This window comes from Antennarius striatus, chromosome 14, assembly GCF_040054535.1.
Source record: "Antennarius striatus isolate MH-2024 chromosome 14, ASM4005453v1, whole genome shotgun sequence".
NCBI lineage: Eukaryota > Metazoa > Chordata > Actinopteri > Lophiiformes > Antennariidae > Antennarius > Antennarius striatus.
Genome location: NC_090789.1, coordinates 5,079,585 through 5,095,600, shown reverse-complemented (window position 1 = coordinate 5,095,600; position 16,016 = coordinate 5,079,585). Strand labels below are relative to the sequence as shown.

Here is a 16,016-nt window from a genome sequence, read left to right as displayed (position 1 = left end):
GTGTAAACCATAGTCAAAAAATTACAGTTTTCTGTCATCCGCCAAAGCAAATATGAATTACTTTTCTGTTGATTGACTAATAACTTCCTTTCTAAAAGTTTGGCAATATATCCCTTTGAAATATTCAGCCATGCAATTGAGTAGAGGAAGGCTGCGCTAATTCTGACAGAGTCAGCCTAATCAATAAAGAGTCCCAATAATATCTGATCACCTTCACAGAAGCAGGGAGTATCTCACGCTCCAGGTGAGTCAAAAGCATTTCAATCACGACCGTTCTGAGACTGGATGACATAAACTGATCAACGTGATGCAACGATGGCTGCGCTGGTCATGTTAAAACGCAACTGTGCTGCCTCTCTCTCTGGGGAGGTGGGGGTTAAAAGTAACACTCCCATATCCCTCTGCTGCCACCAGGGAGGGCATCATGGCAACTACACGCCCTGAGCTCTTCTTCCTCACATCTCTCACTCCAAGCAAACAGACTGTAACAGCTGACCAGGCACCAAGCGCTCCTGTCACCGTCACAGAGACAGATATGGTGACAGGGTCGCCTGGAGCCGCTGACAGCCGACAACAAGCTCTGCTAGACATAGACTGCAGACGCAACCGGGGATCAGAAACGCAGCTCAAAGCTGAAGATCCCTTAATGTAAGCATATATTCACACCGTCAGAAAGTCTGTGACTCAGCATGTGCCACTAGTGGCTCTAGATGCTCTGGAATTTAGGTATCAAGTAGATTAAAGTATCATTACAATCAACAGCTGTGACCAAATTTAAGAGCAAATTATTTTGCATTACTGTTAGAACTGCTCCAATCTTCCTGTGTAAAAGCAGCTGAACTAAATATTTTATGTCACATTTCCACATCCTTTCTCTTTTTGATGTCTGATCCGACGACAACATCAGATGGCGCTTTAATCGACTCTGCTGCGACTGCAGAAACAAAAGGGTTTCTTACTGCTAACACCCGCAGCTGAGCTAAAATTGGAATTGGAATAATTTCTAGAGTAACACCATGTTCAGGGTCACTGTGTTGCAGAAAACAGCAAAGGAGACTCCACTGTACTTTGATGTTCAGGAACTTTATATTTATTAAGCACGAAAATCACAAATTCAACACACATGCAGGATATAATCAATTATTACAAGATTCCACGATCAAAAATCGCTTTTTGTTAGTCTCTCAAAGTGCAATACAGCAGCACACACACATACACAGATTAACCATTAATCTCATTAGGCCTTCTTACTGTAACTCACAGCAACAAACTGACACAACCACAAGAGCACATGCTGTTGTAGACTCACACACAAACACCTACTGACACACCTTTTTTAAACACGCAACATAGACATAGAAATAAAGTGACTAAAGTTAATGGCTTTCACAGGCTGGTGAAATTGGAGCAATATAAATAAATGAGGAGAGACACTGACCGTGACTCAGGCTCAGAGCCATGTTGCCTGAATTCAAGGCTTCATCAAAACGAGCAAATAACGTCTGCAACCTGGAGGGAAAGAAAGAAAAGAGAGAACATAATAAGTTAGACTGTCACTGCAGAATTGCATGATTCCAACAGCATGTTTAGACCCTGTCTGTAGGTAGATGCAGCTATTCAGCCACTCATGTCTGAGCAACAACACAATGCTAAAACATCTGCTCAGTCATGTGACCCACAGGTAAGACCGTCGTCCGGTTAATAATGCAGAGATCTACCCCAATCACGGACGGGTGGAGCTAGTATTACATCTTTGCGCAAACAGCCTCAGAATCCTGCATACAGCCGATAATAACAGACACACTGACCTCTCCATTAAGAAGCCCGTCTCCTCGCTACTGGGTTAGTCATAGCACACAAAAACAAAACAGTCATACACACCGTCCTCAGTCTCCCCGTCGGGTTTTTAGTGTCCACAACCACTGCTTAGCAATTCCTGATGATTAGCGATGCAGCGGACACCTTAGCCGTGTAACGTTTTCACGTGGGTCCCTTCCCTTCATTACCATCACCATAATTTGTCTGTTCTATTCAGAATCAGGCCAGCTTTTAAGCTCTGATGCTCATTCGCCGCAGCGTGTGCCAGCGGATTGATTAACGGGTCGTGATGTCAATGCGCACCGTTGAATTAGCTCCCATGCTAGTGACACAGGTCCTCGGCTTCCCTAAGCTCTTTGTATCCAACATGGTGCAGTGGCTCTGAGATGAAGGGAGGGAGGAACACGAGGGGAGGGAGGGAGTGTGTGAGTGTGTGTGTGTGATAGAGAGAGACAGAGAGAGAGAGAGAGAGAGAGCGAAGGACCCAAACATCAAGCATGCTCAACGCTCCTCTTAATGTCACACGTATGTATTATATGTTCAGCTCGCGCTCACATACACGCCCATTAAGGAACCTCAACAGCAACACAAGGGTTAAATCTTGGGCACGGTCTTGTGTGGAATTGTGTGTGTTTGTGTTATGTGTGTGTGAGATGGAAACGTGGGAGCCAGTTTGTGTGACAGGCAGCAAAGAGATTCTGTTACCCTTTACATAACCTCCCTCTCATATCCAGACACACACACACACACACACACACACACACACAACAGAGGGGGAGGGGCTATAGAGCAGGAGACACAAGGACAGATTGCTCTTCTCCCCCTTCTACATCTCTCCTCCTCACCCCACTTCATACCTTTTAATTCCACTACTGCACCTTTTAAGACTGGATCATCTCTAACACAAATGAGGAAGGACACTTATGTAACTCAGGTCGATCTATTTGTGCCATTTACAGTTTATAAAATGGTTAAAATTCATTCATCTAAACCCTAATCAATCATCATGAACTTGACTTACATACACTGACAGCCAAAGTAGGTTTAACTTAAGTAACTAGTCCCTGAACTAGAGCCTGCTCTGGGTCTGCTGCATCTTTATCGCACACCAGTATAACTACTAAAAATGGGTAATAGTGAGTCATGGTTTAAACCTGCATTATTCTTTTTACTGACATTTGAATGGGAGGACTGGCTAGACAGCAAAACAGACAAGTTCACGATCACGGTTGGAGCCTCCATCACTCAAAGTTTAGAACACATAAACCTCAGGACATTTTTATTGAAGAGCTTTACTTGTCACATGATGTAATTATTATTCTGTTTAGTTACAGCCTCCAGGTCTGTTCTTAGTTCTTAGTCAAGTTAGCCTGTCTTGTAAAATTTTGTGTGTATGATTTCAGGCTTTTTCAATAAATGGGGTGAGAGGTAAAACAACAGTAATCCTGATTATTTTAGAGGATGTGATATGTGATGCTAGTTGATATGTGATCTAGTCAGCAGCACCCTGGATGCAGGCCTGAATTCCACACTAACATAAAAACAATCTGGATAACACAACCACTGACATAGCTTTCCTACCAGTTCGCCGGAATTATCAGTTAATACAGGAATGTTAAAACTTCATACATATTTTGAAGAGTTTATGCATGTGTAAAACAGCCACTGGTTTCATACCTGCATTATTGCATCTGTTGTGGCACCACATATCTTTTTAACTAGGCAGACACATGCCAGTCTGTGTAAATCCCCACCTTACAAAGACAGTGTGTTTATAGTGGAGACAAACAGCTATAATATTTGCGTGACACATGGCCGCTGTCAACATTCACAGACACAGCACTCATACTGAGCAGTCAGCGCAACAGGGGGGGCTGCTGGGCTGAGAAATAGGGTGTGGGGTTGTGGGGGGTGTCTCTGTGCACCCAGAATAACCCTCAACCCAGCACATGTAACCAAGACAACAGAAACACTACATGGACCTCTTCCTTCACAAACACCAAGGCAGACACACTTTCCCCAATTTTTCCCCCAACTCTGTTACCCCGCCCATATGCTTTTGTACCCCCCAATTGCCCTCCTCCTGTCTTGCTCACCCCCCCTACCCCCCCACCCCCGAGTCAGGGAGCATTGTGCTCTGAATGAAAGTCCCTCTGTATGTGTGTGAGGGACAGAGTGGTGTGTGGCGTGGCCTGGGACAGACCGGGTGCCAAAGCCACGGGACACACAGCCTCTCACATCTTATCTGCAGGCGCGCGCACACACACACACACAAACACACACACACACACACACACAGTGTTATTAGCATTAGCAGTGTGGGGGAGGATTGATCCATAACCAACAACTCACCGTGCAGCAGGTAGTCCTCGCTTTCCCAGGTCAGCTCTAACCCGCTCCCCAACGTGACGATAAATATCCACCAGTGTTGTTATGGAGGCCTCACGCACCTACAGAGAGCACACAATGTGAATTTTAAACACAAACAGCTTACAAAATATTGTACCAATAAAAAAAAATGGTATATGTGTTTAAGATTTTAGTAATGTTCCTCAAGAGAACCACATAATGCTTCTCAACTGTCTAGAATCCTACATACATGATTTAAAAATACACCCTACTCGAATACTTCCATCACGGGAGACTTCTGATTTTTATATCCGTGATGTGAGCACTATTGTGTTTGGGTAACGTGAAGCCGTTAAAGGGATTCTCTCCCACCGAGGGTGGGCGGGTCCGTTACGGACGTTGATTGGTTGGGACAGTTTGCATTCATTGGGTGACGAAAGGAGCAGATTTCAGCTTTGGGGTGCAACTCTGCAGGAGGCTACGCCAGCGCCTCTCTCTCCAAAACTGAGGCACAGATTCAGCCAGTACCAATGCGTGGGGTAATGGTGGGGTGCTGGCATTTGTCACTTAGCAGTGAAGCAGAGCGGGGGCCCTCTGGAGAGAACGCCTTCTCATTAATAACTGTAATAATGGCAGAACTGTTTTAAGAGGGCAGTTAACAAACTCTGGATGTCAAGGACTTAACCACAGGCTCAGCTGCAGATTGACATCAAGAACACATGATGAGTTTTCCCACACGTGCACTCACTCGTGCTTTGTCACGCAAATTAGAATCCAAAGGGGTATGCAGGCTTTTTAGCCGTGTGCCATGTTCCATGTTGCGAAGACACCACCTTACCTGTGGGTTCTGGTCTCCAGTCAACAAGCAGAGATGAGGAACTAGTTTGCTGAGGCTCAGTGGCTGGGCTCCATGCCTGAAGGGAAGAGGCACAAGAACACGAGTAAATTAGGAGTCACTTTGATTTATGACAATATAAAGCAAGTATTAATATCTTCTTGGTGCTTATTTATATCACAACTACACATCATGTAAGTATTTTAGAAACAGAGCACCAACTTCACAATGCTCTGACTGCTCTGAATGCTTCTTTATTTCTGTATCTTTATTATTTCTGTTTTCCTGTCCTACATTTCACTCAACTGAATTTTCTCAGCTACTGTTGGACCTGCACACCTCAGCAGTAAAACCACGTAGAGAACCAGAAGCAGACTATCTTTGAGCGGTGTTTTACACAACCACAAGGCTTTATGGATCCTGCGTAAGCTCAGTGAACATCTTTACTGTAAGATAGCACCTTAACGTTGAGGGCAACAGTGTCCCGTTCCATTAGCAATAATGTGCTACAATAGCACTGTCAGCATTTCCAGCAGAACCGAGATATTGTGCTGAATGTATATTTGCTTGTGCTGAATGTATTTGCTTGTTCTTCTTTGCTAATGTGTGTTTGTTTAATGACACTATGAGCTTACAAAACATCGGTTGAATCATTTAGACACATCTCTACGGTCCCTGTGTGGAATTCTGCAAAAGCTGAAATCCTCTCAGATCTAATTGGCGGAAATGAGGGCAACCTAATTAATGTGGAAATAACCGGAAGACAGAAAAGCAAGCATAGAATAAAATTAAAATGAAAGGCCGCACACAGAGCTCTGAAAACATGTCATTAGAAGATTATTTGTAGGTCATGATATATTCAGAAAGAAAAATATGTCTTGTTTAACCAATGACAGGTCAATTTCCATTTTATTTTCATTAGATGTGAGCTTTTTTTTCTTGTGTTTTTACAAACCCCTTCAACTTTCTCTCACTTTCGGTAAAATTGTCCCAAAATCTGCCAACATGTTTCCTTTGGCAGGCAGCAGTGAGATTCAATCACATTCAAGCCATTTCTTCATGTTAATTTAAAAGTCTTCCACCAAGACTAAAGTTTGAAGACCAGTAAAGTCACATGAGAGAACTGGAGGTGCCGTATGCCGCTCAAGTACAACACAAATAGTTTAGCCTGTTTAACCCTGGTGAATACCTTAACCCTCCTGGCAAACTGTTTCTTGATCACATGGAGAATGTTCAGTACAAACATTAAACTAGGTAGTCTGCTCATTTCCATATAACATGATATGGTATGCTTCATAGTCTGTTAACTGTAAACTGAATCGACAAACTTTCACATGAAAGTGGAGAAGATGAAATAAAGTTACTCACGTGCTGAGCGTGGCACTGAGACAGAGGCAAATTCCTTCTCGAGAGCGGAAGTTCTTGTGTTTGAAACTAGGAAGCAGCCTTTCCCACACGTACTGAGCAGAGGATGAGGAGAAAGATGGGGGGGAAGGTGAGGGAGAAAGGGGAGAGAGGAATAGAGACTCAGTACCAGTTGGAATGATCGAAGGAAAGTCTTGCCAGGTCACTCATCGAGGGTTTGAGCAGATTATGGAGGGCGTAAGAGGTTACAATCTGTGGCGGTGTGTGTAAGTGGTTTGGGTTACTGCAAATTTAAGTCGTAGAAGAGAAAGCCCAATAATAGTACTGGCTATTATCTTTATTCTACATTATTAACATGCTTTTCAAGAAATAAAAACCGAAGGTGTGGACCCTTTTACTCTTTTCATAGCACACGGACAACACCGTACAAGACTTTTGTTGAATGTCTCATCTGGTGTGTGTGTGTTGTGTGTGTGTCTCACCATAGGCGAGGCAGTCCGTTCCATACAGCGAAGGATGACAACTTGGCTGTTCTCCCTGACCTGGTCTTTACTGTCGCCCAGCCGGTCCACCAGAGCTGGCAAAACTACAGGCGCAAATAGAGAAGGATGACGAAAGAGAAAGAGGGAGAGCAGTGAGAATCAGCAGGGAATTGAGGCAAACTAAAATGTGGCAGGGCACGATGATGGCAACAAGACTAACAAGACTGCCCTCAAGTGGCGCACTTTAAAGAAACACACACTCACAGTGCATCTATCTTGACCTTACTAATCATCCAGTACGGCCTTTGAGTTTGACAAACATGAATAAAACAAACCCTAACCCATAAACCCATTCCTCCTCCTCCAACAATGGATCTGCAGCATGAACACCAGGAGTCCGACAAGATGAGGGGCAAAAGGGGACAGGAAATGAGAAATAGACCGTGACTAAAAATAAATGTTAAGCTCATCAAATGGTGTCATATCATCTCCATTTTATCCAACGCATGACTGCCCTAGTAGCACGCCCTATATAATAGGGACGCACAATGTAAAGATGAAAATGTCTAACTGCTAACAGCAAAGTGAACTTTAAGGATTTGGTAACTGCACAGATATTTAAGCTCACAGTTGTGCAATGTGGATTGGAGCCGGTAGATGCCCCGGGTGTAAAAGTATTTCCAGTGTAAAAAATCAGATGAATGGATCCTTGACAATGATATAGCATCAACAGTGTGTGGTCTGGAGACCTGCCATACGGGGGCAGCAAAATCATTTCCAGGGAGATCTGGTCAGATTATTCACACTTCTAATGACCATGAAAAATCTTAAAGAAGATTTGTTCCAACATGAAGTGTCGTGTTCAAAGCCTGATGTACAGTATCTTCTTCATCTGTTCCATCTATGCGCTGGCAGACACATTTGATTCTTAGGCTTGCTTTGTCCCACAGACACTGTCCCGCTTTCATAAACGCTCACAAAAAGTTCACAGCTGAATATAGTCAGCTGCAAAAAAGAACCGCTTGAGTCGCATTTGGTAAAAAAGAAAAAAAAAAACCTAAATAGTGCTTGTTTGTACTTGATCGAAAAGGAAGCATATCGAAGATGAACAAATAGGTTCTTGTTGAGACCCACAAAGACGGAAAAGGTTGGAAACTATTGCGAGTCGGACTATCATATAGATTTGTTGATCCTAAAAACGCTGCCAGCCTGATCTTACTCACAATTCAAAAATGTGAAACATGCAGTTTAAATAGCTCATCTTTGTATTTAAACCCCCCCCCACACACACACACACACACACACACAAAACACAGCAACTCCTTGAACAGGCAGCAAATTCTTCTGTTTGCTCATTAATGGAAAAATATTTCATAGTCCGGCGATACTCAAATACTCCCTTTGACAGTCAGTGAGAGGCAAGCACACATGGTGAATGAACACACACACACACACACACAAAAACTCTGATGAAACTTCAGAGAGGGGAGTGATGTCATCTGTCCTGTTCCCCTGTTGGGAGTACATGCATGTGTGTGCAATATGTTAGCATAACAGCTGGTTTCCTTGGCAACCAGAACAACACTTTCAAACAGAAAAAAATAAAAGGGGGTATTGTTGCACACCACACACACACACACACACACACACACACACACACACACACACACACACACACACACACGCCTTGCCTTGTATGTGCACAAACACATTGCTGCTGTCTAGCCAATCACATCACTTTATTTCAGACATCACACTGCAAAGCTATGCATCAGTCACAATACAGCTTTTATCTTTATCTACATTTTTACACACATCAAGTTTCGCGGCAGCAGCACAAGAAGTCAGATCAATACAATCGCTCCATCTCAATGACATCATCTGCCTTCACTTCGAGTGCAGGCAAAAGAGGAAAAGAGACAGAAAGCACAGGAAAGGAGGGATGGAACGAGAGCACAGGAAAGGAGAGACGGATGGAGGGAGATGCCTGCACAGATGTTTTAAGAATCAATCTGAAGCACACACTGTCAGAGATGGGCGAGGGCACTGTCCTAGGACGTGTTTTTTTAACAGGAGCTGTAGAATAATACGATGATGGCACCACATAATAGACTTTATTAAAATTCCAACACACTAAAATTTATAATCACGTTTTCATACGTTTCCAAAAATTGCTCTGACCATTTTTAGTGGTTGTTCACCTAGAGAAAAAAACAGGAAGCCAAACAGGCCCATGGACCTGGAGCTGCACCTCTGTCTCTCATCCATCCTTGCCAGAAGAGAGCCATTATGCCCAGTCTCAGGTTTCCACTGATAGTATCTCACATTCACTCACTCTGAGAGAGTGAGGGAGTGAGTATGAGCCAGTCTGCCTGACAATGGCAGCAGGCAATACCTTCAGCAGACACACACACACAGACACACAAGCTGGCACTGACATCACACACTCAGACGATACGAAATCTGGTATGGCATTCGGTGTATGAGGGCTTTATGAACATGAAACGCCTTTTTTGGTGTGATACAAAGCAGTACATTATAGTAGACAAATCAACTTCTATATTTTGAGACTAAAGGTTGTGTGTGTGTGATTGAGAAGTGGGGGAAGGGATAGTACCAGGCGTCAGCGCCTGCTGATCAGGGGAACCACACAGAGGAAGCAAGAATAGAATCAAAAGAACACATGACAAATTCTCATGACAATACTTGAACTATAATCCTTCGTGTAAATTACACAAACTTAGGAAATAGCACCGGCTTCAGATGTACAGTATGCACTTTTTATTTCACTGAGTGAAAGAAAAGCCAAAAGTGAAAACTCATCCCAGCTCTCAGACAATGGGAGAATGAACATTTGCCTCGAGCATGATATGCCGAAAAAGAAGGGACTCAAAGGATCCCTTCAACAGAGAGCGACAAAGTGATCGGAGCAATTAATAACAGCAGTATAACACCTGAGAACAGGTTTGGACAGGTTTCATGGAGTGAATTGTCACAACACACAAAAAACATTTCAATGTTTTGCCCCGATTCTACTGAAGCGGTTCAGAACATAAAACAATATACAGTATATTATGGATTTTGTTGTAAATAGTACACAAAGCTTTCAGTGTGTGTTTGACTTGTTACCTGTGCCCAGGTATCCTTTGAAACGCTCTCCCATACGCTCAACAAACGCACCACAGATGTCTATCCCCAACAACGCCACCTAAAAAGCCGAGACAGAAGATCATTAGTGTGGATCATACAGTCATGACAGAACAATGGTTTTGCGTGTATGACATTTCATCAGAGACATCTGCACTTTTCTTTATTAAAAAAGAGCACAGATCAACTTGACTTATCCGTCGCGGCAGAGATAGAAAAAACACGGATTGAGGTTTGAATTAAGATCTTGCTGCAGAGGGATGAGACTGTCTGATTTAGACATCTGTAATGGTTTTGTAAAATGCTGAATCAACATGTCTCCTGAGTTTCACAGGAAATCTGTGAGAGAATTAATGTTTCTTTGAGTCATATTTTAGCGATGCAGGCCAGGCTTCCAGCAGCTCTTTAAACTTGTTTGACACGGTGAGACATTAGACACAAATATTGGACCCAGAAGATACCAGGAATATCAAATAGCATTCAAGTTCACACCAACACATTGCAAATAGAAACTGATTTGTGCTAAGCCAACAGATATTTGGTAAAAATATGTGCACATAAATCATTCAATTTCCTGCATGGATGAGGCGTCTGAAAAAAAAATAAATCAGCTTTTATTCTGAAATGCAATCCAATAGTTTTAGTGAAGATCATCAATGGGGTTGTTTCTACTGACAGGGTTTAATTACCTATACTTACACTAAGTTATGCAAAAAAAATATGACTATATTCTTTCTTGAAATGAATCCGTGCAAACATTTTTTGATTTAATGTGATTTGTGAGCTGACGCTCATGGCGGCCGCAGCAGTTCTGCCATCCAGTGTTGATGGATTGGTTTTTACACACTGGAAAAAAAAAATCCTACAAAAACCACACCACCACAGCCACAAGTGAAATAAGAGCAGGACTCATCAAGCTATTTACATTCATCATCATCCAATATTAACATGCATACCAAATAAATCATCCCCATTTGGAAACTCAGATCAGCTTTAAAACAGTAAGGCTCACCCGAATAACACAACGGTGGGAGAAAGATGGAGCGAATAGGAGGACCTCGATATTTGTATATCATGAGTCACATCGACACAAAGTCAATGTAGTTGCAGTTGTTTTTTTAATTATGTCATGACTTCTGAAAATAAACATGACGTTAGCTGTACACAACGTTCAGATGACGAGTTTAAATGTACTGTATACTTCATGCCTGTCGACCATCAGACATTTACTGTCAGAATGAAACTCTACAGGCTGCTGCTCATCCCTCTGGCCTAGCACCACAGTGATTTGGCTCCATCATGAAAGAGAATCTAGCTAGTGATATTCCTCATAGGGGGAGGGTAGACAAGAGTATCTGTCTAGCAATAAAGTTCAGTTTTCCACTGTGTTTCTGATTAGTATCACATCCCATACTGCTGCTGGAATGCTTGTTTTGGCAGTCCTGCAGTAACACTGAACAGTCCAAAAAGAAACTCCATTAAAGCATTTTTCTCCACACTCCTCTATCCTGTTGACCGCAGTTTATTCCCTATTTTAGTCAAAGGGAGCAGAGCAAGGTAACCACAATAACAAGAAGGGGAAAGACGGGGGGGTGATGAGCAAAAATACAGGAATGTAGGTTAGACAGTACCAGACAACACACACAAAAAAAATATCTGCATCAACAACATGAGTTGTGGGTCACTACGATGACGCCATCAGTCTGACCTACTTCAGATGGAGGAGAACGAGAGGTGAAAATAGCCGGGGCAAAAAAGGAACCGAAAAGGAAGGATACACTCCTGAGGGCCTCACCCTCAACCTCCTCTGTCAACCAGCATCCCTACAAGCTCAGCACCCACAAACATGTGGCATCTGGAGAGAAAGTACTGGGCTTGTTAGTTACTTTACACCAGAGAAGGATGGCAAATTTTCTCGCCCTCTAAACGTTTTCTAGTGAAAGATTTGTCCAGATGGGAGGATGGAGACAAAAATGCTGAAAGACATAAAAATTGGTGTGACCGAGCGTATGCGTGAGAGTAAATGTAAATATTCAGCCCACTGTGAATGGATCTTTGTGAGAGTTACAGGTTGCTGAGTATGTCGGCTTAGCTTGTTAATGCGCATACCATGTACAGGGTTTATTTTGGATTCTAGAGGCTTAAAGAGACTTTTGGACAGAAAAACAGTCCAAGGCTCAAACAGCAACATTAGAAGAGGACAGAATATGACAAAAACAACTGCTAAATATGATAGACTACTTTAATCTGGCACAACGTTACACAAATGCTTCAGTAAAGTTATTAGTTGGTTTCTCACCCTGGAAAACTAAAATTTTGTGGTTTTGGAACATATTTGAGACAAAAATGAGATACTCTAGGCTCTGGTGGTTCTTTAGCCCTTTTTAAATGTGGAATTAATCATTTTACGAAAGTGAGCAACTGATTACCTGATATTTATCAGAATATTAGAAAGAAGAAGAAGAAGAAGAAGAGAAGAAAGCTACAGCTTTGCTGGATCCATTTATTTATTAAAAGTTTATCTCAGAGATTCCTATCTAGGGTGGACATGATGAAAATTGTTGTTGCACTGAACTTTATTGCTACAAGCTGCAGCAAAATAGCGCCAGTTTAAACTAATGCATTTCATTACCATATATCCCTAGTTGCTCTAAAACAATTTTAATTCATTTGATTTAAAAGCTGTCGGTGAGAATAATGCCCCTAAATTTTTAAAGGCAGCATTCCTCTCAGTTGAAAAGTCGTTTTATGAAGCACACAACAATGGTGTCTGTGGGAGAAGCAGGCTATATATAACAGTTATACAAAGGAATAAAAATCTGCTTCTGCAGTGGATGACTGACAAATTCTGACTACAACATGCTTACTACACTGAAACATGATGAATGAAACAAAATGACATCGATCCAAGTGTCCGGCAAGGGAAATCTGGCAGCAGTATGAACCCCCAGTGTGTGCAGTCATCTGACCCCGCTGTCCATAAATGCGGCATGCAATATTAATCTGTTTATCTGCCTTGCACCAGCGCTGAGGTCTGAGAAGCTGGGAGTTAAGCACTGAATCTGCGGTTTTACCAACGGAGAAAGAAAAGAAAGAAGTCGAAAATGACTCGCTGTCAAAAATAGACTCATACATCGACATGGATGTGAAATAGAGAAACGAGTCGAAGAAAGAAAGGAGAAAAATGCAGCATATTATCCCCTCTCCAAGCAGAAACATCTATCATTGACAGTTGCCAAGAATTTAATCATGACTTCTCTCTTCATCTACCCACACCCCCTGTATCCCCACGGTTCTCGATTTCCACTCAAACTCTGTTCTGTGCCTCACATCATCTCTTCATTCCCATCTCTGCTGACTCAGCATCTTACACACTGCCAAGTATTGCTAAAAGCTTGCTACGTGAGGGACTCTGGATGTTACAACTCACTTTTTCATCACTGCCCGTCATTGACTGAGCTCATGTCACCACGTCTCTTTCACAGCAAGAAAACAATACGTCAATCCAATCACAAGTTTGCCCAGGATGTAGTGATTCTTGTAGGTGGGCTTGTCGTGATTTTTCTTTATTGCATCAAATATAAGGAGTCGCTGAAGCAAAATAAGTGCACCTCCAACAAATAATTCCAACAAAATTTGAGGCCAAAATCTACTATTGTCCCAGTTTGACTACCTGAGCTTAATCATATTAATTCAAAATTTCATACAAAGGACAGAATGGATAACTCAAACTGAATTTCTTTTAGACCAAAATAATAGCAGACTGATTCTGCAGGACAGTACATTGATAAAGACTAAATCTAAACAATGTTCAAGTCCTCTCCTGGTGTTGGAAAATGAAACATCAGTACTGAAGCATCTAACTTCAAACTCGTATTTAAATGATTATGACACACACACCAAGCACAACCAAGTTTAAAAAAAAAAAAAAAACTAACACCAGAATCAAAGGCCAAGAAAGGATTATTTGTAATGCTGAATGTGCAGTTTCCACACTCATAATCCCACATGAGTAGGACTTTTTTTATATAATAAAAAAGATCAGACTGATCTGAGTCGTCTGGATTGTTGATACCACAGACATGATGAGATACCACAGAGGTTCCACACAAAGACAACACTCAAGCAGTGAAAGTGAGGATGCAAAGGAAACCTGGAAAAATTCAAATAAGAGAATGAGAGCATATGTTTGCAGGATGGAGAGAAGGATAGAGAGGGAGAGATGGAGAGAAATCATAGGTCATAACAATGAGCCTTCTAACCCCTCCCCCATCCCATGCACCGCTCCAACAGTCGACAGTGCTGACAATGGAGGTTCCCTAAACGCACATATTCAGCAGAAGCAACGAACACAAATGCCACACTCTATTTATTAGTGGGGCAACCAAACAAAAAAAACCAAAACAGTATGCTGCATTTAATCCAGGATAGGACGTCTAGATTAACAAGACACACAAAACCTTCAAAAAAAAATTTTTTTTCGTACTAGAATAAATCTAAAACACAAAATTGTATGTCCAATCTTAACACAAGCCGGGAGTTCAACAATAAGTTAAAAGGCGAATTAGCTGTGCTTAATTTAGATTGGATAGCCATGATCACGGAGTTCAGGTGATGACAACTCGTTTGACATGTCCACCCTTTGCTCTATTTGGCGCTGAAACTAGTCTCTAATAATTTCCCATTCCCAACCTTTCTATGAAGTTATGAAACGTAAGGAATAGACAAAAGGGTCGAGTACTGCAGTGACAATGTGATGCCAATATTCAATGACTGGCCAATATTTCTCACCTTGAAATTACTGGAGTTCACCCATCCCGTTAGCTCGTCTATGGTTTTATCCAGCCGCGGTTTGTCATGCTCCACGTCCGGGGACCGATGTGGGTCATTCAGGTAGTCAATAAGGTCCTGTCCGACCTGTAACCTACGGGTCACATCTTTCTGCAATACCTGCTGGTAAAAATAGTCCATGTTGTCATGCTCCTCCATTGAGCACCAAGTGCCGTGTGGCCAGCCACTGAAGCCGGCCGAAGAAAGGTGACAGCGGTCGGTGTGACGAGGTCCGAAAAATGTTTACACTGTAGTCCCGTGGAGATGCTAGACTGGAAGGTCTGGACAGCGTTTGTGTGATGTTTACTCGTCAACATGCAAACCTAAATAAACTAATAAAATCTAATCAAAACCTAATAAAATAAATTCAACTCACAAGTCACCCCTCTCTACCCAAATCTAAACCTCAACTTCGTATGATGAAGAGGTTAAATTAGCTCGTTTTCTATATACTGTTAGCTCAGAGGGTTAACTTTAAAAAAAAAAAACAACTTCAAAAAAGTTCAGAAAACGTGTAAAAGCAGGTTGTTTCGATAGATCCGCACCAAAACAAGCTCTGGTTGGCTAACTGTTATGCTAACAAAAATAGCACCTTGCTAGTTACCACTGGGACCCAAACAAGGATAGAACGTTTCTGCCTCTCATCGGCTAGCTCAGCTAGCTAACGTCAGTGATCCACAGGCCTACCGCCCGGCCCCCGTCTGCTTCTCTATTCCATGACCACAGGTTGGAAAGTCTTTCTCCGGTTGAGTCCTTCAGCAATAACCTAGCACCCAACTTCCACGATAACGGTTCAGCTCCAGTCCCCCCCGTTAAGTAATTTATGTTAAATCCGGGAATAATTACAGTTGCCGCTCAGCCTGTCTTCTGGCGGTGAAAGCTTGCGCGCTGCCGGGGACTGCGGTTTATCAGGGGACTCAACTGATCTACGATCAGGCCGATGGTCCTTCGGCCACCGCACAGGTAGCTATCACAATGCCTGATGTAAAATGTCGAACGTATTCTTAATATTTATGTCCTAAAAATGTGCTTAAATTGAGATGTAGACCCACCGGTTATAAGAAAGATTACATGATTACAGGTTTGTGGCTATATTTTTTTTATATACACAATCATGTAAACACATCGCAGTTTATGTGGTAGTGTCTTCAGTGTGGCACGACTCTTGGGCGACATCTAGGGGTAAAAAT

At 42.4% G+C, this 16,016-nt stretch overlaps 1 protein-coding gene across 18 annotated transcripts in view; it reads right to left on the bottom strand.

Moving 5' to 3' along the window:
* The window catches only part of clasp2 (cytoplasmic linker associated protein 2), a 42,069-nt gene extending 26,326 nt beyond the window's left edge, over window positions 1-15,743 (bottom strand). For 15 of the 18 annotated variants that reach the window (XM_068333211.1, XM_068333216.1, XM_068333212.1 and 12 more), the window contains exons 1-7: window positions 14,788-15,743; window positions 9,979-10,057; window positions 6,850-6,953; window positions 6,371-6,462; window positions 5,006-5,081; window positions 4,171-4,268; window positions 1,439-1,509 (exon numbers count right to left, since the gene is read on the bottom strand). In XM_068333211.1, coding sequence (XP_068189312.1) covers window positions 1,439-1,509; window positions 4,171-4,268; window positions 5,006-5,081; window positions 6,371-6,462; window positions 6,850-6,953; window positions 9,979-10,057; window positions 14,788-14,985 — 718 coding nt within the window. In that variant the 5' untranslated portion in view covers window positions 14,986-15,743. Of the gene's footprint in view, window positions 1-1,438; window positions 1,510-1,881; window positions 2,203-4,170; window positions 4,269-5,005; window positions 5,082-6,370; window positions 6,463-6,849; window positions 6,954-9,978; window positions 10,058-14,787 lie in introns of those variants that run through there. The other 3 variants (XM_068333226.1, XM_068333228.1, XM_068333230.1) reach the window with 2 other exon arrangements.
* Window positions 15,744-16,016: the final 273 nt, after the last annotated feature.